At 57.5% G+C, this 27,374-nt stretch overlaps 1 protein-coding gene across 1 annotated transcript in view; it reads right to left on the bottom strand.

Moving 5' to 3' along the window:
* The window catches only part of LOC116951358 (protein sidekick-2-like), a 303,157-nt gene that overhangs the window by 55,432 nt on the left and 220,351 nt on the right, over positions 1-27,374 (bottom strand). The window contains exons 6-13 of the mRNA XM_076073639.1: positions 19,494-19,608; positions 17,845-18,062; positions 15,417-15,500; positions 14,042-14,236; positions 11,462-11,578; positions 2,756-2,959; positions 1,520-1,925; positions 631-767 (exon numbers count right to left, since the gene is read on the bottom strand). Of these exons, the coding sequence (XP_075929754.1) occupies positions 631-767; positions 1,520-1,925; positions 2,756-2,959; positions 11,462-11,578; positions 14,042-14,236; positions 15,417-15,500; positions 17,845-18,062; positions 19,494-19,608 (1,476 nt within the window). The remainder of the gene's footprint in view (positions 1-630; positions 768-1,519; positions 1,926-2,755; positions 2,960-11,461; positions 11,579-14,041; positions 14,237-15,416; positions 15,501-17,844; positions 18,063-19,493; positions 19,609-27,374) is intronic.

Here is a 27,374-nt window from a genome sequence, read left to right as displayed (position 1 = left end):
TGGTATACAAGAGGTCGTGTGTGGGTTCGATCACGACCCTGACGCCCGCTGTATATTTGTAGTTTGCATGTCTCTCTCTCATCACCATGGTGGCTGGGAGATGTTAACTATCTCGCTTGGTATACAGGAGGTAGTCGGTTCGATCCCGACCCTGAAGCCTGCTGTATATTTGGAGTTTGTGGTGTCTCTCTCTCCGTTGTCGCGTGGATTTTTTTCCGGGTCCTCCGGGTTTTCCCTCCACATGCAGAATCATCATCATCATGCGTTTAGAGTATTTGGCTGCTTTAAATTTCCACGTGATAAGCCACTTGATTGGGCTATCATTTGTGGGCAGGTCGCTTCTAAATAATAGCTACGTAGCTCAGTGGGCCTTACCTAGTAAAATAAAAATAGCTAATAGTAGTAGTAAACAAACCCAGTTAGTGGTAATGATGATATGATGATAATAATGATGATATGGTAATGATAATTATGATATGATAATCATGATATGTTGATATGATAATAATATGACAATAATGAAAATGATATTATGATATGACGATGATCATGATATGATGATAATAACGATCACGATATGATGATAATAACGATGGTGACATGATGATGATGAACGCGGGCATTCTTGACCGTTCACGGAGAACTCCAGGGTATAGCCGACGAGGGCGCTGTTGCCGTCATAGCTTCGCACCCACGACACCTCGGCCACCCTCCTGTAGGTGGCGCTCACCCGCGCCCTCACGTTCTGGGGGGGGTGCGGCATCTCCCTGGGGGGGGGGGGGGCGGGCGAGAAGCAACGCAGCCCAAATGAATGTGATGACTGTGACGACTGCTGCTGACGATGATGACGATGGTGATGACGATGCTGATGACTCATGCTGATGATGATGACGATGGTGATGACAGCTGCTGATGCCTTTGATGATAATGATAATGTTTTTGCTACTGCTGTTGACGATGATGATGATGAAGTTGATGGTGCGGTCGGCTGGAACGCTCTTCCCTTCCGATGTTAGGAAGCAACTGGAGCTACGCACTTTTAAATCATCATCATCGTCGTCTGGATTGACAAACTCACTTCTTTAAAACTGCTTTTTGGGTTTAGTTTGTTGTCCTTCTGCCGCACCTGCCATGAGCGCGGTCGGCTACGTACGGTGAGAAAGAAGTTCCATACACACACACATGATGTTGCTGATGCTGCGGTGCTGCGGTGCTGATGACAATCTTGAAGCTGCTGCTGCTGCTGCTGATGACGCTGTCCTTGATGACAACGATGATGCTACTGGTACGAGTAATACTGCTACTGATGATTATGATTGTTTAGATGATGCTGCTGTTCCTGCTGCTGCTGGAGATGTCGATGCTGCTGATGCTGCTGCTGCTGATGACGATGCTGCTGATGACGAAGCTGCTGCTGCTGATGATGATGGTGTCGATGTTGCTGATGATGCTATTGCTGACGATGCTGCTGCTGATGATGATGACGATGATGGATACGCTGCTGATGACGCCGCTGCACCTGACGTCTAGCCTGGCTCGCCGCGTGTCGTTGCCGGCCGCGGACGTCACTCGGCACGCGTAGGTCCCTGTGTCCGCTGCCATGGCCCTGGGCACCACGAGGAGCTCTCTGCGCGTGGGGGGCACAGCCGCCCCCCACAGCGAGCCCCCCGTCAACGACGACGCCGCAGACGACGATGACGACGAGACGAGCACCGACGACCCCGGGGGTAGGGAGGAGGAGGAAGAAGAGGAGGAAGAGGAGGAGGAGGAGGGAGAGGGGAGTCCGGTCCCCAGGGGGGCTCCATCCTTCTCCCACGCGACGAACACGATCACCGCGGGGTCGTGGGTCACCCCGCACTGCAGCTCGGCGCGCCCCCCACGAACCACGCTCTTGTCGCGCGGGGGGTCTGAGATGCGAGTGCGCACTGTGGGGGGGGGGGGGGGGCAGTGGCGAGAAGGGGGGGGGCGGTCACGTGTTAGCGCGCGTGTGTGTGTCACGCACACACGCGCGCTAACACGCACACACACGCGCTTAAACAGCACTTGCCCCAACAGTCTGTTGAGGCTATACGGGGCATCTTTGTCTTTGTGTCACGCATCCACAGCACGTGCACGCGCGCCATAGCACAACGAGACGAGATCTCTCTCTCTGTGCTCGAGCCCCTCTCTCGTCGAGGCCAGCAACAGCCCTCGACATCGAACTCCTGAACACATCGCTGCCACGACTACTTACGTTTGTACATCCACGCCTCGATCTCTCACCACGAGGCCTCACCACCAACGCTCACCACTCGCGCTCACCCTTGGCGCAAACCTCCATCGCTCACCGCCACCGGGAGGAAGAGGAGTGGGGGGGGGGGGGGCTTCCAGTTTGTTGGGGGCTGGTAGGGAGCGGTGCTCACGCGGTGGTGGTGGTGGAGGTGGCGGGGGTGGGGGGTGGGTGAGGGGGGAGGGAGAGGGGGGGGAGTGGGAGAGTGCTCCTCACCCCACATGGTGATGCGCGCGCTGGAAGGGGGGTGGGGGTCTACGCGGGCGGGGGGGAGGGAGGACGGAAGGGGAGTGGGGGGGAGGGGGGCGGAGGGGAGGGAGGCTGGGGGGGGGCGCTCCTCACCCCATACGGTGATGATCGTTCTGGGTGGGCGTAGGGGGGTAGGCAGGGGGGTAGTGGGGGGGCGCTCCTCACCCCATACTGTGATGATCGTTCTGGGGGCGTAGGGGGGTAGGCAGGGGGGTAGTGGGGGGGGGCGCTCCTCACCCCACACGGTGATGCGCGCGCTGGCTGTCGCGTCCCCGCGGTAGTTCTTTGCCTGGCACGCGTACGTGCCCGAGTCGAGCATCTGCACGGGCGCCACGCGGAGCCCCCCAGACTCCAGCAGCGAGAGCCGGGGGGCGGCGGGCAGGGCCCCCCCTTCCACGCCGAGGCGGCGAGGGGACGCGGGCAGCGAGAGCTTCACTCCCCCTGTGCGCAAAGATAAAGACAAAGGTGCCCCAGCTCGCCCCCACCTTGTAAACAGATGTGTTGGGGGCAAGTGCTGCCAGCGAGCACTTGCGAAGGCTAACATGGCACACTCGGCGGTTGGTCGGTGGCCAACTGCCACCACGCCCGGCCGCCTTTGTCTCTCCCCATCGCTGATGTTTACACGCCACTCGTTTGAGGCCGAGTCGATCTCCGTGAGACCCAGGAGAGCACGATAAAGACAAAGATCCCCCGTATAGCCTGAACAGACTGTTGGGGGCAAGTGCTGTTAGAGACCACCTATGAAGGCCGATACGGTACACGAGGGAGTGGATGGCCAGCAACCACGCCCGACCGCCTTTGTCTCCCCAGTGGCGATGTTGAGGCTGAGTCGATCTAGGGGAGGCCCAGGACCGGTTCTGATAATAGTCACTAAGTGTTGGCTGTGAGTGGGAATCGAACTCGGGTCGCCAGGTTCCTAGCGCTAACCGCTACACGACCGCTACCCATGATACACACACACACACATATAAAGACCCTCCCTTATAGCACGTGACACACGCGCATCACGTATCAATACTTTTGAATGGGCACCCCCAGGGCCAGCTGTCCCCCGTGCGGCACAAGGTGACTCAACACCTGGTCTACATACATGGGGGAGAGGGGGGGTGTAATTAAAAAAATATGTACGTTGAACTTCTTTCACACCGTACGTAGCCAACCGCTCTAATCACAGGTGCGCGGAAGGACAACAAACTAAACACAAACAGCAGTTCTAAAGAAATGAGTTTGTCAATCTAGACCATGATGATGAGTTAAAAGTGCGTAGCTCCAGTGGCTTCCAAACATCGGAAGGGAAGAGCGTTCCAGACGGCCGCAGAAGCGCGTCTGAAAGCGCCGCGCGATGCGGTGACCACCGCCTTTGTTCGAGGATGACCCGGAGTTCGCGTGACGGTGCTTTAAGCTCCCTGACGAGATCAGCGAGGAATTGTGGTTCGTTTGTAGCAAGCACTCTGTGTGTAACGAGTGCGACCTCATAACGTATCCGTTCGGCAAACCGGAAGCCAATGGTGTCGGCACGTAACAGCTGATTCGATTTGAATATCTGCAGGGGATGTTTAACCTTCAGTGTGAAACAGAGGGCGCACAGCAGTATTGTCATCATTAACCAGGGCGGGATGCCGGATTGGAACCGCGAACGTCTGCAACAATTTGACAAACGCGCTACCAGCGCTGTGGAGGCGGCGGTGAAGGGGTTGGTGGATCACCGCGCTGTTGTGATACTCCCCAGGCTCGCCGGGAGAAGACAGCAAAGCAAAGGGACTCATCTCCATCTGTTTCTATCTGTACGGGGACGGAGCTTTGTTTCATTCGCGCAAAGGTCCCTGACACGATTGCATCCCATCCTGTACATCGCCCTAACGCCATGAACAGGGCTACACGTATTGGATGCAGTCTCATCACGGCGTCAGGGCGGACCAACATCCTGGCGAGGTGGATGCAATTCCCGATCCAGCTGAAATCAAGCAACGGGCGGTAACAAATCACTTTCATGTTGTGTGGGTGGGGGGGGGAGTGGGGAGGGGGTAGCAGATGGGAGTCATCCTCACGGCCGCGTCACGGATTGTATTCTTTAACAAATCGCTCCGTGGCACAAAGGCCCCGCCGCTCGTGGGAACTCACGCCTGCCGGCTGATTTATATAAAATACATTTTATTTTTTAAAACAATTATTACCATTTTTTTTTAAAATTATTATTCATTCGCGTCCGGCGAGTTCCGTTTGTCGCTCATTAACGCACGGGCGCTTCGCTGGCTCGCTCGCTCGCTCGCTCCCAAGAAAAAAAAAAACACGAACCGCTCGTTGCGCTCCGCGAGCATGAATCTAGACAAATGTCACCCGGCATCCTCTGAGTCTCACAACTCGTTCCCTTCCCTCCACCGCCTCCATCGCTACCCTCCCCCACACCTCAATCCCCTCGGGGCGAGGTGGGGAGGGGGGTTGCCCCCCCCCCTCGAACCCGGTGTCAGGTGTATAAGTCCCATTAATGCGGTTATTAATCACGTGTTCTCGTGCGTTACGCGCATTATTAGAGTGTGGTTCCACGCAGGGAGTGTGTCTCCTCTCCCTGGAGTGTGGCTCCTCTCCCAGGAGTGTGGCTCTCCCTGGAGTGTGTCTCCTCTCCCTGGAGTGTGTCTCCTCTCACAGGAGTGTGTCTCCTCTCCCTGGAGTGTGTCTCCTCTCCCTGGAGTGTGTCTCCTCTCCCAGGAGTGTGTCTCCTCTCACAGGAGTGTGTCTCCTCTCACAGGAGTGTGTCTCCTCTCCCTGGAGTGTGTCTCCTCTCCCTGGAGTGTGGCTCCTCTCCCAGGAGTGTGGCTCCTCTCACAGGAGTGTGGCTCTCACAGGAGTGTGGCTCCTCTCCCTGGAGTGTGGCTCCTCTCCCAGGAGTGTGTCTCCTCTCCCAGGAGTGTGTCTCCTCTCACAGGAGTGTGTCTCCTCTCACAGGAGTGTGGCTCTCACGAGTGTGTCTCCTCTCCCAGGAGTGTGTCTCCTCTCACAGGAGTGTGTCTCCTCTCACAGGAGTGTGGCTCCTCTCCCTGGAGTGTGGCTCCTCTCCCTGGAGTGTGTCTCCTCTCACAAGAGTGTGGCTCTCACAGGAGTGTGGCTCCTCTCCCTGGAGTGTGTCTCCTCTCACAAGAGTGTGGCTCTCACAGGAGTGTGGCTCTCACGAGTGTGGCTCCTCTGACAGGAGCGTGGCTCCTCTCCCAGGAGTGTGGCTCTCACAGGAGTGTGGCTCCTCTCGCTAGAGCGTGGCTCTCGTTCAAGGCGCGCGTGCTCTTCGGCGTGACCCTGAGTCCCCGCGTGCCCACGTGGTCTATGCCGTCCAAGCCCCGCCGACGTGGAGGGTCAGCACTAGGCCCGGGTGATTCTTGTTTTGGTCTGTAACGGTTGTTGTTGTTGTCGTTGTTGTTGTTGTTGTTGTTTTTCTGCCTCGTCCAAGCTTCCATTTAGTGTCGACAAATCTGCAGGAATGTATGTTCTTGTGTTATTCTTACGTTATGTATTCGCAGCGACTTTCTTACCTTTTCTCTGTTTCGCACTCTTATCGTTGTGCTGCCGCGGCATTGTTTGTCGTCGTAACGTGTTGACCCGTCCCTACTGGACGTCTGCGGAAAAAGAGCTTCACAGCTCATCGGATTCCTGCAGGATCAATCAAGATTCTGATTCTGGGTTCTCCAAGAGCGAACATCCGCTCATTTGTATTTAATACCCCTCCCTCCCTCGCCACGTCCACCCAGAGTCAGAGGAATGTGTCGAGGCAAGAGACAGTGTGCCAGTTCACTCTCCCCGTGTCAGAGAGAGAGACAGAGACACGAGGCATCCATAGCGAGTGTCTCGCGTGTAACGCTCCCACCCCTCTCGTGCCGCGCAAACGAAATTCACTTGCTCAGTGATCTCCGCCTCTCTCCTCCTGCCTCTCCACACCTTCCCCTGGCTCCTCGTGTCTCCACGTGTCTCCACGTGTCTCCACGTGTCTCCTCTCTCTCCACAACTTCCCCTGGCTCCTCGTGTCTCCACGTGTCTCTCCGTGTCTCCTCTCTCTCCACAACTTCCCCTGGTTCCTCGTGTCTCCACGTGTCTCTCCGTGTCTCCTCTCTCTCCACAACTTCCCCTGGCTCCTCGTGTCTCCACGTGTCTCCACGTGTCTCCTCTCTCTCCACAACTTCCCCTGGCTCCTCGTGTCTCCACGTGTCTCTCCGTGTCTCCTCTCTCTCCACAACTTCCCCTGGCTCCTCGTGTCTCCACGTGTCTCTCCGTGTCTCCTCTCTCTCCACAACTTCCCCTGGCTCCTCGTGTCTCCACGTGTCTCCACGTGCCTCCTCTCTCTCCACAACTTCCCCTGGCTCCTCGTGTCTCCTCGTGTCTCTCCGTGTCTCCTCTCTCTCCACAACTTCCCATGGCTCCTCGTGTCTCCTCGTGTCTCTCCGTGTCTCCTCTCTCTCCACAACTTCCCATGGCTCCTCGTGTCTCCACGTGTCTCCACGTGTCTCCTCTCTCTCCACAACTTCCCATGGCTCCTCGTGTCTCCTCGTGTCTCTCCGTGTCTCCTCTCTCTCCACAACTTCCCCTGGCTCCTCGTGTCTCCACGTGTCTCCACGTGTCTCCTCTCTCTCCACAACTTCCCCTGGCTCCTCGTGTCTCCACGTGTCTCTCCGTGTCTCCTCTCTCTCCACAACTTCCCCTGGCTCCTCGTGTCTCCTCGTGTCTCTCCGTGTCTCCTCTCTCCACAACTTCCCCTGGCTCCTCGTGTCTCCTCGTGTCTCTCCGTGTCTCCTCTCTCTCCACAACTTCCCCTGGCTCCTCGTGTCTCCACGTGTCTCTCCGTGTCTCCTCTCTCTCCACAACTTCCCCTGGCTCCTCGTGTATCCACGTGTCTCCACGTGTCTCCTCTCTCTCCACAACTTCCCCTGGCTCCTCGTGTCTCCACGTGTCTCCACGTGTCTCCTCTCTCTCCACACCTTCCCCTGGCTCCTCGTGTCTCCACGTGTCTCTCCGTGTCTCATCCTGTCTCCTCTCTCTCCACGTCTTCCCCCGGCTCGCCGTGTCTCCTCCTATACACACTCATGTCTTCTCCTATCTCCGCTTAGCGCCTCAAATGTCATCCCCCATCTCCTCCCGCCCCTTCCTGTCTCCGTCTAACGCGAGATTGGAACGGACCGCGAGTAGTTAACGACCTTTTGCTCAACCGGCCGCTGGATGGAGGCGTCTCGTGGGGGAGGGGGGGGCTTATTTGATCATACTTCACCACGCTGGTCACCGCCACCGGGAGGAGGAGGAGGAGGGGGGGTGGGGCTTCGAGTTTTTGCGGGCTGGTAGGGAGCGGTGCTTACGCGGTGGTGGTGGTCGCGAATGGAACTCAGGTCGCCAGGTTCTCAGCGCGTCGCGCTAACTGCTGCCCCCCCCACCCCCCGATTTCCCCTCTTCATCCCCACACTGCCCTCCCGTCGGTTTATTTATCACAGAATAATCTCGTTGAGGTCTCGAGGCGCCCGGGTGGAGAATCAACGCAGGGCAATTGCCCAGGGCTCACATCCATCTCCATCAATCGCCTTCGTGATGCTGGGCGTGGAGGAGGAGGGGGGGGGCTAAAGAATTGTGAGGGTGGGGGGGGGTCCGTGGGGATGCCGACTTGACGCCTCGACACCCCTGACGGGGGGTCAAGGAGGGGGTGTTCACTCCCCCCCTACCCCCCTCCCTCTCCTCCTTCCCTCCAGTCTGCGAGTCCCAGGAGACCGCGGATGAAGCGAGAGACGATCACTTCATCCGAGCAAATTCACTCACATCGCGGTGAGGGAAGTGGGGGAGGGGGGTGTAATGGTGCACATGACACACAGCTATTATAGAGATGCCACGTAAGCAGTGAGTGGATACATACGGCGCGTGACGCGTGGCGATGACGACGCGTCATGACGACGCGTCATCGCCACGTGCAGCGCCACATTACAAAGGCAAAGATTCCCCCCAATGCCCCTGCAGCCTCAACAGACTGTTGGGGCAAGTGCTGTTAGCGAGTAGCACCTACGAAGGCCGGCACGGCACGCACAAAAATGTGGGTGGCTGGCGCATCGCCCGACCGCCTTTGTCTCCCCAGTGGCGATGTTTGCACACCGCACCAGGTGCGCGTTTGAGTACGCGGTGCGGTGTGAGTATCACCGGTGTAGGCCGTAAGCGGAAATCGAGCTCGGGACGCCGGGTTCGGAGGGCAACTCGCTTACCGTTGCACCACCGCTACCATCACGGTGGTGATGATGGTGATGATGGTGGTGGTGATGGCGACGATGGTGATGATGATAGCGGTGATGACAATGGCGGTGACGGTGATGATGACGATGGCGATGATGATGATGACGCTGATGGTGATGATGGTTGTGATGGTGGCAGCGGGAACTACCGCTGTGTCTAATTACGAGTGTGAGTAATTAAATTGCGGAAGCAAACATTGAATTAAAATTATTACAATGATTAGTTTTAATTAAATGCACATTAACGCGCTTTGCATAAATACATAGCAACACAATGCGGGAGGGGTGGTGATGGTGGGAGGGGGGGGGGCAGTGCGGAGGGGGGGGCGATACTGGGGGTAAACAACGCGGTGGGGGTTCGTGGGAAACAATGAGCGGGGGGGCGAAGGGAGGTGCCACCTGTTGCACTCTCGTGGCGTCTTGGAAATGCAGCAAAGGTAAAGACCCCCCCCCCCCCCACGTATCCCCGTAAAGCCTTCAACAGACTGTTGGGGCAAGTGCCATTAAGCGAGCGCCTACGAAGTGGTGGGTGACCGACATCACGCCCGGCCGCCTTTGTCTCCCCAGTGCTGTAACGTTCTGACCCCGTGCCCCCCCCCACCCCCCTACTGGACATCTGTGAAAGAGCGCTGCACATGTCATCGGTTTCCTCCAGCGCGAGCACGTGGTCTGACTCCGATGTTTGCCCACCACACGAGATCCTCATTAACGGCTGAGTCGACCTAGGCGAGGCCTGTGAGCGAGTTCCATATTCGCCCACTGCCGTGGGTCCTGAGCGCCAATCGAATTGGGGAGGTCGCCTGGTGGCAGCGCAGTGCGCTAACCACTGCGCCACCACTCCCCGGTACACTCCGCCATCCAAATAAACAACAAACAGACGTCACCACGGCACCTGGGCCAGGCTAGGTACACATTAGGGCCACGTGAAGTGTCGAAGGCCCGCTGGCAGGAGGTCACGGGGCAGACCCAGTAGGTGCCACGGGTCGACTGACTGAGATGACTGATGGCCGATGCACCACCTGTGCCCCCGACTGTGCCAACTTGCTGTGTTTTAGTCGCCCGGCGCTCCGCTCGTTGTTGTGAGCGTCGCTCCTCCGCCCTCCGTTGTTGTTGGAGGGCGACTCCCTCCAACTGCCCAGTAGCAGCGTCCTTCACGAGCCTCCTTCACTGAGGCCGATCTTGACACCGCTGGTACCAGTCATCGGCAAGTCCACTCAGCTCCACGTCCTCCTGTACCACATCACTCCATCTCTTCTCTAGCCTGTGCCGCGCCCGTTTATCCGCCCTCTAACCGGCCGAACAAAAGCTGTTTAGGCACGCGGTGGCTGGGCATGCGGGCCACATGACCCCGCAAGCGGAACACACACACACACGCACACTCACCGGCACGCGCGACTCGACAAATGTCGTTTAGCACCGGTCGTTAGCAAATGAATCATTTCGCGAAGAACCCAACGCGAACCCACAATGCCGCGTCAGCGCATTCCCTCGTGGATCGCCAAATGCGTACAGAGACAAAGGGGACAGTTCCCACCCCCCACCCCCGTGTAGCTTTCGAAATATTTTCGGGTGCCAAAGTGCGATGTTTAGCGAGCACCTTCGCAGGACGGCACGAGGCGGCGGCGTGTCGACTCAGGTGAGGACCCAAGAACCGGTTTAAATATTCGCCGCTCTTATCGGTCGTGAGCGGGAGTCGCAACAGCAGTGTGTCGAACCGCTGTACTACCGTTCCCCATAATGCACGTGTGTGTGTGTGACACACACACGCAGTCACCCACTCGCCCACTTACCCAGACAACCACACAACCACGCACTCAATCACCAACAACTCACTCGCCCACTCACCTGGCACTGACACACCCAGTGACCCACTCCCCTACGCACCCACTCACTCAATCACCAACTCACTCCCCCCCCATACGTGCCCATTCACTCACACTGACACAAACTCGTCACCGCTCGCTCACCCATGCAATGACTCATTCACCAACCCACTCACCCCTCACCCTAACTTATTCGCCCAACCACTTATCGTGTCGCTCACTCGCTCAGAGCGATACAAACAGCCACCCACCTCACTCACTCCACTCGCTGAACCCGCTGGCAGTTTGCTAACCACTGCTCCACCACCTCCCACGAGAAACACGTCAACACAACGGACAAAGATCCCCCGTGTAGCCTTCACGGGCTGTCGGGGCAAGTGCTGCTAAGCGAGCACCTATGGAGGCCGGCACGGCACACGAGGGGGTGAGTGGCCAGAACCACTCCTGGCCGCTTTTGTCTCCCTAGTCGCGATGTTTTACTCATCCGCACAAGGTACTCATTTGAGGCTGAGTCGACCTAGGGGGAAGCCAGATAATCGTCACTGGTGTTGGCCTGGAGCAGGAATCGAACTCCACTACCGCTCCCCACCACCTAAACACACACACACACGTTCACACACACACACACACGTTCACACACAAAAGATCCCCCGTATAGCCTTAGCAGTCTTTTGGGGCAAGTACTGTCAGTGAACACCTGGGGGTGGGTGGCTAGCACCATGCTCGACCGCCTTTGTCTCCTCAGTGGCGCACGAGGTCCTCATTTAAGGTTGCGCCGACTTCGGAGAGGCGGCTGAACTGGTTGAGATCATTCACTCGCCGCTGACCTAAGCCGTGTCCCGGGAATCGAACTCAGCTGCTGTCCCGGGCTTTCTCACCTTTCAGCCACGTGAGCGTGGGTCTGGGGGCGCCTTGCACGTCGCAGGGGATCACCACGGTGTCCCCTTCCACCAGGACCCCCTCCACGGGGCCCCGCGTGATGTTGGGCGGGAAGCCTGGGAAGGGGCGGGGGTTGGGGGGGTTAGAGTGGGGGGGGAGGGGGTGGGGGGTTAGAGTGGGGGGGGGTTGGGGGGGTTAGAGTGGGGGGGTTAGAGTGGGGGGGTTAGAGTGGGGGGGTTAGAGTGGGGGGGTTAGAGTGGGGGGGTTAGAGTGGGGGGGTTAGAGTGGGGGGGGTTAGAGTGGGGGAGGGGGGTTGGGGGAGTTAGAGTGGGAGGGGGTTAGAGTGGGGGAGGGGGGTTGGGGGGGTTAGAGTGGGGGGGGGTTGGGGGGGTTAGAGTGGGGGGGGGGGTAGAGTGGGGGGGGGGGTTGGGGGGTTAGAGTGGGGGGGGTTAGAGTGGGGGGGGGTTTGGGGGGGTTAGAGTGGGGGGGGGTTCGGGGGGTTAGAGTGGGGGGGGTTAGAGTGGGGGGGGGTTGGGGGGTTAGAGTGGGGGTGGTTAGAGTTGGGGGGGGTGGGTTAGAGTGGGGGGGGGTTAGAGTGGGGGGGGGGTTAGAGTGGGGGGGGTTTGGGGGGTTAGAGTGGGGGGGGTTAGAGTTGGGGGGGGTTGGGGGGTTAGAGTGGGGGGGGGTTAGAGTGGGGGGGTTAGAGTGGGGGAGGGGGGGTTGGGGGGGTTAGAGTGGGGGGGGTTGGGGGGGTTAGAGTGGGGGGGGGTTAGAGTGGGGGGGGTTAGAGTGGGGGGGGGTTGGGGGGTTAGAGTGGGGGTGGTTAGAGTGGGGGAGGGGGTTAGAGTGGGGGGGGGTTAGAGTGGGGGGGGGGTTAGAGTGGGGGGGGTTTGGGGGGTTAGAGTGGGGGGGTTAGAGTTGGGGGGGGTTGGGGGGTTAGAGTGGGGGGGGTTAGAGTGGGGGGGTTAGAGTGGGGGAGGGGGGGTTGGGGGGGTTAGAGTGGGGGGGGTTGGGGGGGTTAGAGTGGGGGGGGGTTAGAGTGGGGGGGGTTAGAGTGGGGGAGGGGGGGTTGGGGGGTTAGAGTGGGGGGGGTTAGAGTGGGGGAAGGGGGTTGGGGGGGTTAGAGTGGGGGGGGTTAGAGTGGGGGGGGTTAGAGTGGGGGAGGGGGGGTTGGGGGGTTAGAGTGGGGGGGGGTTAGAGTGGGGGAGGGGGGTTGGGGGAGTTAGAGTGGGAGGGGGTTAGAGTGGGGGAGGGGGGTTGGGGGGGTTAGAGTGGGGGGGGGGGTTGGGGGGGTTAGAGTGGGGGGGGGGTAGAGTGGGGGGGGGGTTGGGGGGTTAGAGTGGGGGGGGTTAGAGTGGGGGGGGTTGGGGGGGTTAGAGTGGGGGGGGGTTCGGGGGGTTAGAGTGGGGGGGGGTTAGAGTGGGGGGGGGTTGGGGGGTTAGAGTGGGGGGGATTAGAGTTGGGGGGAGTTGGGGGGTTAGAGTGTGGGGGGGTTAGAGTGGGGGGGGGTTAGAGTGGGGGAGGCGGGGTTGGGGGGGTTAGAGTGGGGGGGTTAGAGTGGGGGAGGGGGGGTTGGGGGGGTTAGAGTGGGGGGGTTAGAGTGGGGGGGGGTTGTGGGGGTTAAAGTGGGGGGGTTAGAGTGGGGGGGGGGTTAGAGTGGGGGAGGGGGGGTTGGGGGGTTAGAGTGGGGGGGGGGTTAGAGTGGGGGAGGGGGGTTGGGGGGGTTAGAGTGGGGGGGGTAGAGGGGGGGGGTTCGGGGGGTTAGAGTGGGGGGGGGGGGTTAGAGTGGGGGGGGTTGGGGGGTTAGAGTGGGGGGGGTTAGAGTGGGGGGGGTTAGAGTGGGGGGGTTAGAGTGGGGGGGGGTTAGAGTGGGGGGGGGGGGGGAGAGGAGCGGGGGGGCCCAGACATTTTTAATGTTAACGACGTCGCCTGGTATACAGGAGGTAGTCGGTTAGATCCCTACCCTGACGCCTCCAGTATATTTGGAGTTTGCGTGTCTCTCTCTCTTTCTCTCCCCGTGGTGGCGTGGATTTTTCTCCGGGCACTCTGGTTTTCCCCTCCACATTTACAATGAACACGCGTTTAGAGTATTTGGCTGCTGTAAATTTCCGCACGATGATGATGAGTCGCTTCGTTGGGTCATCATTTGTGGCCAGGCCGCTTCTGAAAAGAGCAATGTAGCTCAGTGGGGCCTTACCTGGTGAAATACAAAAACAAAGTTGAGTTTAATTAAGCTCGGACGTCAAGGGACACTATCGCAAGACACAAATACTGGCGCATTCAAAACCAGGATTGCTGACAAGACTCTACCGGGGTGATGCTCCTACGCACGGTCTGTCGGTTGTCATCACGGGGATGAGGAGGAGGGAGAGACACGAGGAGGAGGTGGAGGAGGAGAGAGACACGGGGACGAGGAGGAGGGAGATACACGAGGACGTTGTGGAGCAGCGAGACACGGTGGATGAGGGGGCGGCGGGCGGGCGGGGCGGGGCGGACGGGGGTAGAAGAGGAGGAGGAGGAGGTGGTGGTGGTGGAGGAAGAGGAGCGAGCCACGGGGATGAGGAGTAGCGAGCGCTCACTCAGCACGCTGACGTGCGCGTGGCTCTGCGCCTCCCCAGCGGCGCTGCGCGCCACGCACTGATAGACGGCCGAGTCGCGCTCGCGAGGACGCGACACTTGCAGGGCGCCCCCGGGCAGCACGCGCAGACGGCCCTCCTGCAGCTGCCGCACGGGCACCGCGTCGCGGTACCACGAGAGCGAGGGGCGGGGCCAGCCTGCATCACAGAGACAACAACAACGACCGGCCACTAAGGGGAGGTGACGTCACCACGACGCGTGTGCCAGGCCATGTGCACCTTGAGGCCACGTGAAGTGTCGAACGCCCGCTGCCACAAAGACACCCCCCCACACACCGCGCCGCGTAGGGTGAAACGGCCTTTTGGGGGCTAAGCGCCGTTGGCTGAGCACATTGTTGAGGAAGAACGACGCATCACACGGCCGCCTTTGTCTTCCCCATTAGCGACGCTTGCGCGCGGCACCAGGTACTCGTTCGAGGCTGAGTCGACCTAGGGGAGGCTCAAGGCCGGTTCAGATAACCGTCCCTGGTGTTGGCCGTGAGCGGGAATCGAACTCGGGTGGCCCGGTTTGGTTCACTGCATTACCGCTCCCGCGCAACGTGCACGGTGAGACGGGTTGGGGTTAACATCTCCTATAGCGTGTACACGTGTCAGGGCGCGTGCACGTGTCGTGGCTTGTACGCGTGTACACGTGTCATGGCTTGTACACGTGTCGCGGCGTGTACACGTGTACACACGTGTACACGTGTACACGTGTCGTGGCTTGTACACGGAGAACACGTGTCGTGGCTTGTACACGTGCACACGTGTCGTGGCTTGTACACGTGTACACGTGTCGTGGCTTGTACACGGAGAACACGTGTACACGTGTCGTGGCTTGTACACGTATACACGTGTCGTGGCTTGTACACGTGTCGTGGCTTGTACACGTGCACACGTGTCGTGGCTTGTACACGTGCACACGTGTCGCTGCGTGTACACGTGTCGCGGCGTGTACACGCGGCGCGAGCATCACACGTGGTGATCACGCGCGTGCTGTTGCTGCTCCCCTTGACCCCCCGCGTTCGCCTTGAGTCGTCTCAGCATTTGCACAACCCCCTTGCCGCGGTCACTGACCCGGGCACCTGGCTCCGAGTTTAACCCGGCGGCCTTGACTCCGAGGTGCAGTTTGCGTAGGGTGGGCAAGGCGGTGGGGGGATTAGCGGGGCAGGGGAAGTGTTATCCCCTGCAGATGCCGTGATTGATTTAATTAAGACTCAGCAAACACACACACATAGACACCCCCACACACATCGCTAAGCCCAACCTTAATCCACCATCCCTAAGCCCGACCCAGACTCTGACCCGTGACCCTAACCGTGACCCCCCCCAGACGCACCGGTCGCGCGGCACGGGATCTCGATCGTCTGGTCCACCGTACCCACAATGCTCCGCTCCAGCTCCACGATGAAGTGGGGGGACTCTGTGGAGAGGGGGGCGGGGGTAGTCAGTTTACACGTGTCAGTGCTGTGTCAGTGTGCTGTGTCAGTGCTGTGTCAGTGCTGTGTCAGTGTTGTGTCAGTGCTGTGTCAGTGCTGTGTCAGTGTTGTGTCAGTTGTGTGTCAGTGCTGTGTCAGTGCTGTGTCAGTGTGTTGTGTCAGTGATGTGTCAGTGCTGTGTCAGTGTGTTGTGTCAGTGCTGTGTCAGTGTGTTGTGTCAGTGTGTTGTGTCAGTGCTGTGTCAGTGTGTTGTGTCAGTGCTGTGTCAGTGTGTTGTGTCAGTGCTGTGTCAGTGTGTTGTGTCAGTGCTGTGTCAGTGTTGTGTCAGTGTGTTGTGTCAGTGTTGTGTCAGTGCTGTGTCAGTGTGTTGTGTCAGTGCTGTGTCAGTGTGTTGTGTCAGTGCTGTGTCAGTTCTGTGTCAGTGTGTTGTGTCAGTGTGTTGTGTCAGTGCTGTGTCAGTGTGTTGTGTCAGTGCTGTGTCAGTGTGTTGTGTCAGTGTTGTGTCAGTGTGTTGTGTCAGTGTGTTGTGTCAGTGCTGTGTCAGTGCTGTGTCAGTGTGTTGTGTCAGTGCTGTGTCAGTTCTGTGTCAGTGTGTTGTGTCAGTGTGTTGTGTCAGTGCTGTGTCAGTGTGTTGTGTCAGTGCTGTGTCAGTGTGTTGTGTCAGTGTTGTGTCAGTGTGTTGTGTCAGTGCTGTGTCAGTGTGTTGTGTCAGTGATGTGTCAGTTCTGTGTCAGTGTGTTGTGTCAGTGCTGTGTCAGTGTGTTGTGTCAGTGTGTTGTGTCAGTGCTGTGTCAGTGTGTTGTGTCAGTGTTGTGTCAGTGTGTTGTGTCAGTGCTGTGTCAGTGCTGTGTCAGTGTGTTGTGTCAGTGCTGTGTCAGTGCTGTGTCAGTGTGTTGTGTCAGTGCTGTGTCAGTGTGTTGTGTCAGTGCTGTGTCAGTGCTGTGTCAGTGTGTTGTGTCAGTGTGCTGTGTCAGTGTGTTGTGTCAGTGTGTTGTGTCAGTGCGTTGTGTCAGTTCTGTGTCAGTGTGCTGTGTCAGTGCTGTGTCAGTGTGTTGTGTCAGTGCTGTGTCAGTGCTGTATCAGTGCTGTGTCAGTGCTGTGTCAGTGTGTTGTGTCAGTGCTGTGTCAGTGCTGTGTCAGTGTTGTGTCAGTGTGTTGTGTCAGTGTGTTGTGTCAGTCCCGTGTTAGTGTGTTGTGTCAGTGCTGTGTCAGTGTATTGTGTCAGTGTATTGTGTCAGTGCTGTGTCAGTGTGTTGTGTTAGTGCTGTGTCAGTGTATTGTGTCAGTGTGTTGTGTCAGTGTGTTGTGTTCTGGTGTAGGGAGCGGTGGTGTAGCGGATAGTGCGCTGCGCTACAAACCCGGCGACCCGAGTTCGATTCCCGCTCACGGCCAACACCAGGGACGATTATCTGAACCGGTCATGGGTCTCCTCCCCTAGGTCGACTCAGCCTCAAATAAGTAACTGGTAAGGTGTGTAAACATCGCCGCTAGGGAGACAAAGGCGGCCGCGCGTGTTGTTGGCCACCCACCTCCTCGTGCGCCGTGCCGGCCTTCATAGAGTGTGCTCGAGAACAGCACTCGCCCCAATAGTCTGTTACAGGCTATACGGGGGAATATTTGTCATTGAAGTTTGTGTCTCTCTGTCTGTTCTCTCGTGTCTTTGTGCGTGTCCCGGCGTCTCTGTCTCTCTGCGCCTGTGCCATCCCCCACCCATCTCGCCGCCTCCCACATCTCCGCATCCCCTGTCTCCACGTGCCCTGTCTCTACGTGCCCTGTCTCCACGTGCCCCTGTCTCCACGTGCCCTGTCTCCACGTGCCCTGTCTCCACGTGCCTTGTCTCCACGTCCCCTGTCTCCACGTGCCCTGTCTCCACGTCCCCTGTCTCCACGTGCCCTGTCTCCACGTGCTCCCGTCTCCACGTGCCCTGTCTCCACGTCCCCTGTCTCTCCACGTCCCCTGTCTCCACGTGCCCTGTCTCCACGTCCCCTGTCTCCACGTGCCCTGTCTCCACGTGCTCCCGTCTCCACGTGCTCCCGTCTCCACGTGCTCCCGTCTCCACGTGCTCCCGTCTCCACGTGCCCTGTCTCCACGTGCTCCCGTCTCCACGTGCCCTGTCTCCACGTCCCCTGTCTCTCCACGTCCCCTGTCTCCACGTCCCCTGTCTCTCCACGTGCCCTGTCTCCACGTGCCCTGTCTCCACGTGCCCCTGTCTCCACGTCCCCTGTCTCCACGTGCCCTGTCTCCACGTGCCCTGTCTCTCCACGTGCCCCTGTGTCTCCACGTGCCCTGTCTCCACGTGCCCCTGTGTCTCCACGTGCCCCCGCGTACCCAGGAGGGTGAAGTACGCGCTTCGCGACACCGGCGGCACGTCCACCCCGATGAGTGACGCCTCGCACTCCACCCGTGCCGCGTCGCCCCCGCGCGCCCCGGCCCAAGGGGGTGAGGCGGCGGGGGGCGACAGCGAGAGGCGGCGTCCGAAGTCCGTGACCCCGGCGGAGACGGGGACACCGTTCACGCGCCACGTCACGCTCACCTTGTCCACCGGCCTGCGACACGTGGGCAACGCAGAGAGACAACGGCTATTGGACTCACGGACTCGCACCACCACCAGCCACCACCAGCCACCAAAGACAAAGATCCACCGTGTAGGATTTAACAGACTGTAGGGGTAAGTGTTGATCACGAGCGTCCTGTATGACCACCCCTACACGAAGAGGGTGGGGTGGCCGCCGCCTTTGCCTCCCCAGCGGCGATGTTTTTTTGTTGTTGTATACACATCGCACTCGGTACCCAATTGAGGCCGAGTCGACCTAGGGGGGCGGCGCAGGACCGGTCCAGATTATAATCGTCACTGGTGTTGGCCACGAGCGGGGATCGAACTCGGGTCGCCGGGTTTGCTCGTGCAGGGCCGCTCACCGCTGCACTGCCGCTACCCACGGCGTCAAACAACCACCGCCACCAAAGACAAAGATACCCCCTGTAGGCTTTAAGAGACTATGAGGGGCAAGTGCTGTTAGCGAGCACGCTCTGTGAAGGCCGGCACGGCACACGAAGAGTTTGGGTGGCCGGCCGCCTTTGTCTCCCCAGTGGCGGTCTTGACACGCGCGCACCAGGGTGCTGTACTCATTTACGGTTGAATAGACCTAGGGGAGGCAGCAAGACCGGTTCAGATGAATTATCATTCGCCACTGATGACAATGCCGCTGCTGATAATCTTAACGCGGGCGATGATGACGACGATGATGATGATGACGACGACGACGATGACGATAATGACGACGATGATGACGACGACGATGATGATGACCACGATATTATTATTAGAGTTGTCTTTTTTTGTTTGCATTTTGACTGCTTGTGTTGTGGTTATTGCAAACATGATGCCTTGAATAAAGGTGTCAGTTTGTGTGCCAGTTAAAAGGGTAAAACCTATTCCTATTTCTTGTTACTGGCAAAGGAGGTCTCATAATGTAAATGCTCACCCCGAGCCCTCAATACTCTGATAGTGCGCTGTTTTAGAGTTGTACGCCTTTTGGCGTCTTCTGGTCCAACACCAATGGAGACGAGGCTCTAAGAAAAGCTGTCTCGGGTGTGGACCAATCTAATTCAAGGACAGTGCATATTATTATCAGAGTTGTCTTTTTAATTTGCATTTTGACTGCTTGTGTTGTGGTTATATTGCAAACATGATGCCTTGAATAAAGGTGTCAGTTTTTGTGCCAGTTAAAAGGGTAAAACCTATTCCTATACCCGATGACCACGATGATGATGACGACGACGATGATACTGATGACGACGACAATGATGATGACGACGATAATGACGACGACGATGATGATCGTGTTTCCGCTGCTGCTCCTACTGATGACGACGCCGGCGATGATGACGACGATAGTGATTCTGCCGATGCTGATGCAACTGCTCCAGCTGATGATACTGCTGCGGCTGCTGCTGCTGATGATGACGACGTATTTTACCTGCCGTCGGCCACGCACTCGAACGTCGGCTCGTTCGCGGCTGACGCCCCGGCGCTCGCGTTCCGCGGTGGCATCACCACGCGCACGTAAACAGCCTCGGCCTCTCCCTCCCCATCTACACAGCAGCATCAGCATCATCAGTATCATCATCAGCAGCAGCAGCATCATCAGTACCATCAGTAGCAGCAGCAGCATCAGAAGCAGCATCATCATTAGCAACATCACCATCATAAGCAGCATCAGAAATAGCATCACCATCAGCAGCAGCAGCATCATCATTAGCAGCATCACCATCATCAGCATCATCAGCAGCATCAACAGCATCATCATTAGCAGCATCACCATCATCAGCAGCAGAAGCAGCAGCAGAAGCATCATTGCTTTCAAATACATAATCATTAAACACACAATCACTATAAAATACATGATGATTATCATCAGCAGCATCATCATCAGCAGTGACAGCATCATCAGCAGCATCATCATGAATTTCGCATTCACTGACAAATGCATCATCATCAAATACAACCATCACCGTGTGGTTGTTGTGGTTGTTGTTGTGGTTGTTGTTGTGGTTGTTGTTGTGGTTGTTGGCTCTCGCCAGTGGTGTCACGGACATGGGTGGGGGGCTGTCAGGGCCGGTTCTTAAAAAGTCACTAAGCCACTGATAATAGCCGTCGAAGGGTATCGAACTCAGGTGACCGGAGTTCACAGCGCACTTCGCCACCGCCCCGCTGTGCGCCACATTCTAAATAATAATAAAAACACGCCCGGCCGCCTTCGTCTCCCCAGCGACGATGTTCACGCACCGCCCCATGTGCACTCATTTGAGGCTGAGTCGACCATAGGGGCGATGCCCAGGACCGGTTCAGAGGTTCGGATAATCGTCCCTGCTGGTCGTCGGCGGCTGCCGTGAGCGGGAATCGAAATGGGGCCTGTGCCGGGTTCGTAGCGGAGCGCGCTAACCACTGCGCCACCGCTCCCCAGCAGCAGCAGCAGCAGCCAGCAGGCAGCAGCAGCAGCAGCACGGCCACTGTGGGGAGCGGCCACGCGGGGCTGAAGATGTCGAGCGTCTTCACGCCACGGCTGTTCATCTCAGCCGCTCACGGCGGAGGGGAATGGTGGGGGGATGGTGGGGGGATGACCCTCACCCCTGCACCCCCCCACCCTGCATCCCCCCCACCCCCCCACCCCTGCACCCCCCCCACCCCCCCCACCCCCACACCCCCACACCCCCGCACCCCTCCACCCCCGCACCCCCAAATGAATTCTCTTTAATCCGCTGCCGTTTGTCGCGGATTCTCTCCGCTCCATTTTCCGGTCGGTGAGCACAGCTCCCCCCCACCCCCAACCCCCTTCCCCCCACCCCCACCCCCTCCCCCCCCCCCACACTCCCCGCTGCCTGAGCCCCCTCCCCTGGGTGTTAGGGGTTAGGTGGACACGGGGAGGGGGGCGGGTGGGGTGGACGTGGGGGCTATGGGTGGGGGTGGACACGGCGGTGGGGGTAGACAGAGGGTGCATGTGTGTGTGTGTGTGTGGGGTGGGTGGCAGGGGTTGACAAAGGCGTGTTCCTGAACGTACTGCTACTGCCGACGTGAGCACAATGGTAGAGGATGAGCGCCGTCACTGCGAGGCGCACCCAATGCCCGACTCTTCGCTTTGTGCGCGGGGCTACTCTCTCACTCGCTGCGCTCCGAGGACTCGAATCCCCTAGTTGGTCTGATCAAGTGGGGCACCGAGTTAATCAAATATTGATTGAACAAACACAGTTCGAACAAACACTTGGCCCAACACAACATCAGCGTCCCACTTAATCTGTTTGGAATTTGCATTTTAAATATTCCTTCATGAATTATGAATGAGGCTAAGTATTTGCTCTCGTAACTTGGGGCGGGAAGGAGAGCATGAGACGGGAGAGGCAGGGGAGTGCGTGGAGGGGAGTAGAGTGAGATGAGAGGGGAGAGGTAGGAGAGGACGTGGAGGGGAGTGGAGTGAGATGAGAGGGGAGAGGTAGGAGAGAGCGTGGAGGGGAGTGGAGTGAGATGAGAGGGGAGAGGCAGGACAGAGCGTGGAGGGGAGTAGAGTGAGATGAGAGGGGAGAGGTAGGAGAGTGCGTGGTGGGGAGTGGAGTGAGATGAGAGGGGAGAGGCAGCAGAGTGCGTGGATGGGAGTAGAGTGAGATGAGAGGGGAGAGGTAGGACAGAGCGTGGATGGGAGTAGAGTGAGATGAGAGGGGAGAGGTAGGAGAGAGCGTGGAGGGGAGTGGAGTGAGATGAGAGGGGAGAGGTAGGAGAGTGCGTGGTGGGGTGTAGGGTCAGGGGCGGAGCCAGGGGGGTGACAGGGTAGAAAATTGTCACCGCCGAAAAAAAATGAAAAATAAAAAATCTGAAACATTCTGCGTATAAGTGTACGACACTCGGTCTGGCGGACTCCGCGCAACTGCATTGTCAGAGTGTGTCGCCATCCGATGGCGTCTAGTTCAACAGCCTGACTCTCTAATCATTCTTGAAATTAAAATTTGTTGAATGTCACCCCGGGCTGAAAATCCTGGCTCCGCCCCTGAGTAGAGTGAGATGAGAGGGGAGAGGTAGGAGAGTGCGTGGAGGGGAGTGGAGTGAGATGAGAGGTGATGAGTTAGTGAGAAGGTCATGCGAGTCCATTGGAGGCGACATTGAAACGCATCCGTGATTGGATCGGGAGCCAGAGGGAGTGATCGTTTCTCAGTGCCTGGAGCCGTTCACCTGGAACTCACACGTGGCCTCGCAGCTCCCGCCGCGACATCGCGCGGTAGGAGAGTGCGTGCGTCTGTAAGAGGTCTGATAATTATTGATTATCACGGGAGGATTGGGGGTGGCGTGATCTCGCGTATCGGGGTTGCGAGAGGATAGTGTTGGCTCGGGGATTTCTGGGCACGGTGGACATCCGGTGTCTGTCAAAGCTGCAGCGAGCCTCGAGGCTTCTGGACTGGGGTGATTGGCTGATTGTACTCAACTAAGGTTGTGGTGCGTAGGGAGGAATGCCGGGCACCTGGAGAGAACGCACCACGCATTTCGAGGAGGGTAACACACTCAAAGCTCCGCACAGATGGATTGAAGCGTCCATTGCTGTACTGACACATATCCATATCTCTCATCATCATATCTCGTCACCTCGGACCCAGATCCTACATCAACTGGCACAGCATTTCCAGGCTGATACACAACCAACACGAAAACGCAAACCTACATTCGCTACACAACCACACACAAACACTCACAATACAACCACAAGGACAAACGCACAAACACTCACAACACAATCACACACACACACCACAAGCACATACACACACTCACAACACAACCACGAAGACAAACACACAAACACTCAGAACACAACCACACACACACAATACAATTACAAAGAAAAACATCCCCCGTATAGCCTTAACATACTGTAGGGGAAAGTGCTGTTAGCGAGCACCTATGAAGGCCGGCACGGCACACGAGGGGGTGGGTGGCCAACACCACGCCCGGCCGCCTTTGTCTCCCCAGTGGCGATGTTTACACACCGCACCGGGTATTCATTTGAGGCTGAGACGACCTAGGGGAGGCCCAGGACCGGTTCAGATAATCGTCACCCGGTGTTGGCCGTGAGCGGGAATCGAACCCCGGGTCGCCAGGTTCATAGCGCGCTCACCGCTACACTACCGCTCCCCCCCACACACAGACACACACACAGACACACACACACAGACACGAACACGCAGAGACTCAACGACGTGGGCCTTGTGATTGGCCAGCGCCACGCGGGCCCCACCCACTCAAGGAACGCGGCCCCGAGTGCTGCTCGCGCCGCGGGTTCGCTGCCCAACGTCGCTGTTGGAGGAGTCGGAGTGGAGGAGGGGGTGGGGCGAGGAGGAGGGGGGAGGGGCGAGGAGGAGGGGCGAGGAGGAGGGGCGAGGAGGAGGGGGGAGGGGCGAGGAGGAGGGGGGAGGGGCGAGGAGGAGGGGGGGGTGCGTTTGTTGCACCGCGCGTAGCGCCGCGCTCCAACTGAACGTTGAATTACAAACCCAGTCGCGCATGAATTGTTAAGATGCCCTGGGATTCCGATTTAGTTCTTAATTTATTCTTTGGAAATCGTTCAGAGGAGCGCGTGCGGTTCCCGCCATGAATTAGTAACGTGGCGGGTGGCCTATGGGTGTGGGGGGGGGGGGCTAAGACTCTGGTGGCTACTGAGCCATTGATGATTATTTCACTGGATGAAGTTGGGGGGGGGGGGGCTCTTGCTCATGGGAGTGACGTGCACAGCTGCGAGTCTCGAACCTGTAGCCCTGCTTACGGGTGGAAGGTGAACAAAAAAAAACACCCACAAGAACAAAGAATTCCCCAACCCACCACCACCACCTCCTCCGCATAACCTTCGCAGACTGTTGCGACCGCGCCTCTCAGAGGCAGGGGACAGGGCCTCAAGTCGAGGGCCAAAAAGCCCCCCCCCCTCGTCCCTTCAACTCCCACCCGCAGCACCCCCCTCCCCATAAAGCCCCTCCCCCGTACCCGATTACCCGCCCCGCCCCCCACTAAGCACTATCGTGACCGCTGCCGATAATCGAATGGACGTGCGGGCTGGAGGAAGGGGGTTGGAGGGGGGGGGTGTCCCCATGCTTTGGGGTCACAGCACCGTGGGGGTTAGTGGGTTAGGATGGGGGGGGGGGCTAAGTGACGTCGACACACGACACGCGGATCTCTCACACGCCCGGGTGGTCGTGTCAACGTAACGCACGCGCGCGCGCTAACAACACTCGTTCAACATACACACACACACATACGCAGGAGCGCATTTTAAACACATCTCTCGCGAGGAGCCGCTAAACGCCGCCGCACATGCAACAACAGCTGTGGCCAATTTCAGGGGAGAAAATCTCGCATTTCCACTGCCATTGATGAGAAGGAAAAGAGCACAGGAAAGCGAGTCCACTGTCGTCCACGTTTCAGATTCTATTACGACTCGGCCCCTTCTCCTCCGTAAACTCCTCCCCACCCCTCCTCCTCCTCCTCTTACCACTCCCCTAGAACCCCCCCCCCTCCCCCAGCACCAGCTTCACACCCTCTCGTGATCATCCGCGCGAAATAATATAACATTATCGTTATGTTTCTCTTTTGCAACGTAAATCTAAATAAATCACTTCGCCCGTGGGAACTCGGGAGAGGGTGGGGGGACGATGCCATTTGAATTTCAGCCCAAAACAAAAAGAAATAAAGAACACATCACGGGGGGCTGCTGCCTTTGAAGTCGGAGGTACATCTTTATCCCCGGCGCGGGAAGGGGGAAGGGCGCAACGCGAAGCCTCCCCGCGGGCCACGTGGCAGGCACCGAACGGCCGGCTCACAATGGCCTCATGCAGCACGCGGAGCACGTGACGCTTGTGAGCGTCCAATAGGTGGTGAGAGTGCTGAGGCTACAATGGGCGCCACGGTGGCTAGGAGATGTTAACTACCTCGCCTGGTGTACAGGAGGATGCGTGGGTTCGATCGCGACCTCTGATGCCTGCTGTGTATTTGAAGTTCGTGTGTCTCTCTCTCATCATCACCACGGTGGCTAGGAGATGTTAACTACCTCGCCTGGTGTACAGGAGGATGCGTGGGTTCGATCGCGACCTCTGATGCCTGCTGTGTATTTGGAGTTCGCGTGTCTCTCTTCATCATCACCACGGTGGCTAGGAGATGTTAACTACCTCGCCCGGTATACAGGAGGATGCGTGGGTTCGATCGCGACCTCTGATGCCTGCTGTGTATTTGGAGTTCGCGTGTCTCTCTCTCATCATCACCACGGTGGCTAGGAGATGTTAACTACCTTGCCTGGTGTACAGGAGGATGCGTGGGTTCGATCGCGACCTCTGATGCCTGCTGTGTATTTGGAGTTCGCGTGTCTCTCTCTCATCATCACCACGGTGGCTAGGAGATGTTAACTACCTCGCCTGGTATACAGGATGATGCGTGGGTTCGATCGCGACCTCTGATGCCTGCTGTGTATTTGAAGTTCGTGTGTCTCTCTCTCATCATCACCACGGTGGCTAGGAGATGTTAACTACCTTGCCTGGTGTACAGGAGGATGCGTGGGTTCGATCGCGACCTCTGATGCCTGTTGTGTATTTGGAGTTTGCGTGTCTCTCTCTCATCATCACCACGGTGGCTAGGAGATGTTAACTACCTCGCCTGGTGTACAGGAGGATGCGTGGGTTCGATCGCGACCTCTGATGCCTGCTGTGTATTTGGAGTTCGTGTGTGTGTCTCTCCCCGTGGTCACGCGGATTTTTCTCCGTGTCCTCCGGATTTTTCCCCCTCCGCATTTAGCAACACGCGTTCAGAGTCTTTGGCTGCTATACATTTCCACACGAATGAGCCACTTCGCCGTGCTGCCGTTTGTGACCAGGTCGCTTCTGAACAAAGAGCTTTCGAGCTAAGTTAGCCTTCCCTGGCAAACAAGCAAAACAATTGATACAAAATACTGCCGATGACAAACGCGTGTTGGAAATCGGACTCCCACGCATTTGCATTCACAAATATAAAAACATCTAAGGCACACAGGTTGCAGTAGTGCCGTTGTGTGGTCGTGTAATTCACGAAACATCCATCCCAATGCTGAAGAATGATTTTGCAAATGAACTCAGCTGGGATTCACATACACACACACACAACTATCAACAACAACGGGGGTAACATCGCTCCCTGCAGCGAAACTACTTTGCAGGACCCCTCCTGAAACAAACGAGTCACAAAACTCAGTGAGGCTTCTCTGGGAAGAAAAGCAAACCTACCTAAGTAGGAGTGATGATCATAATATTATTATATCTTAAAATATCATGTTCTCTTCCACATGGTTCGACTGAATTCAGCGTCTTTCTGTAATTCATTTGGCATTTCCATCCCATTTGATATGTCAAATGTTGTTGTTGTTGTTGTTGTTCCAAACGTGTTTGGCGGTCTCAAGGAACGTGTTCTCCCTCTGTTTACTCTGCCCGCACTTTACAGCGCCGCATTCTCCACTACCCACGGCCTTTATTTAACCAGACAAAGCGCTGACAGCCATTTCATCATTTGGCCTTCTTGGGGGAATGATAAACTTTAGACTCCGTCTAGCATTGATCTACTCCCTCGACAGGTATCTGGATGTTTTTGACTCATCCCCACAGTCGGCACGGCATTCTGGGAGTGCATCATTTTCAGCAACACCGCGTTGAAGCCAATGGTCCTGTTCACGCGCGCCATGTAGACGGGCCATTGCCTGGAAACGTTGCCTATTATATACATTGGTCACTTTCAAGGCGTCGTTTTAATTTAATTTATTTCATCTTAAATTTGGCCCACTGAGCTAGATCCCGTAGCTATTTTTCAGAGGCGACTTGGCCACAAATTATAGCCCCAAATGCAGTGGGTTTTCACGTGGATGTCTAGCAGCAGCCAATTGCTCTGAGCGCACATTGACTCTTAAACGTGGAGGGAATAAACCGGGGGACCCAGAGAAAAATCCACGCGACCACGGGAAGAGAGAGACACGCAAACTCCAAATACACAGCAGCAGGCGTCAGGGTCGGGATCGAACCCATCCACGACCTCCTGTATACCAGGCGAGGTAGTTAACATCCCCTAGCCACCATGGTGATGATGAGAGAGAGACACGCAAACTCCAATTACACAGCAGCAGGCGTCAGGGTCGGGATCGAACCCATCCACGACCTCCTGTATACCAGGCGAGGTGGTTAACATCTCGGGACCGCGGAATAAGTTCATCGCTGCTGACTCCCGACTTTGCCCCCCCCTCACCCCACTCCGATTCCAAACTCCCAAATCGCTTTCTCCCCTCTGCACTCGGGAGCCCCCCCCCCTCACTACCTCTGTAACG

Source organism: Petromyzon marinus, chromosome 43, assembly GCF_048934315.1.
Source record: "Petromyzon marinus isolate PM22_M1 ecotype Great Lakes invasive population chromosome 43, UKy_Petmar_22M1.pri1.0, whole genome shotgun sequence".
NCBI classification, from domain to species: Eukaryota; Metazoa; Chordata; class Hyperoartia; order Petromyzontiformes; family Petromyzontidae; genus Petromyzon; species Petromyzon marinus.
Note: the sequence above shows the minus strand (reverse complement) of the source record. Positions and strands in the feature narration are given on the sequence as shown.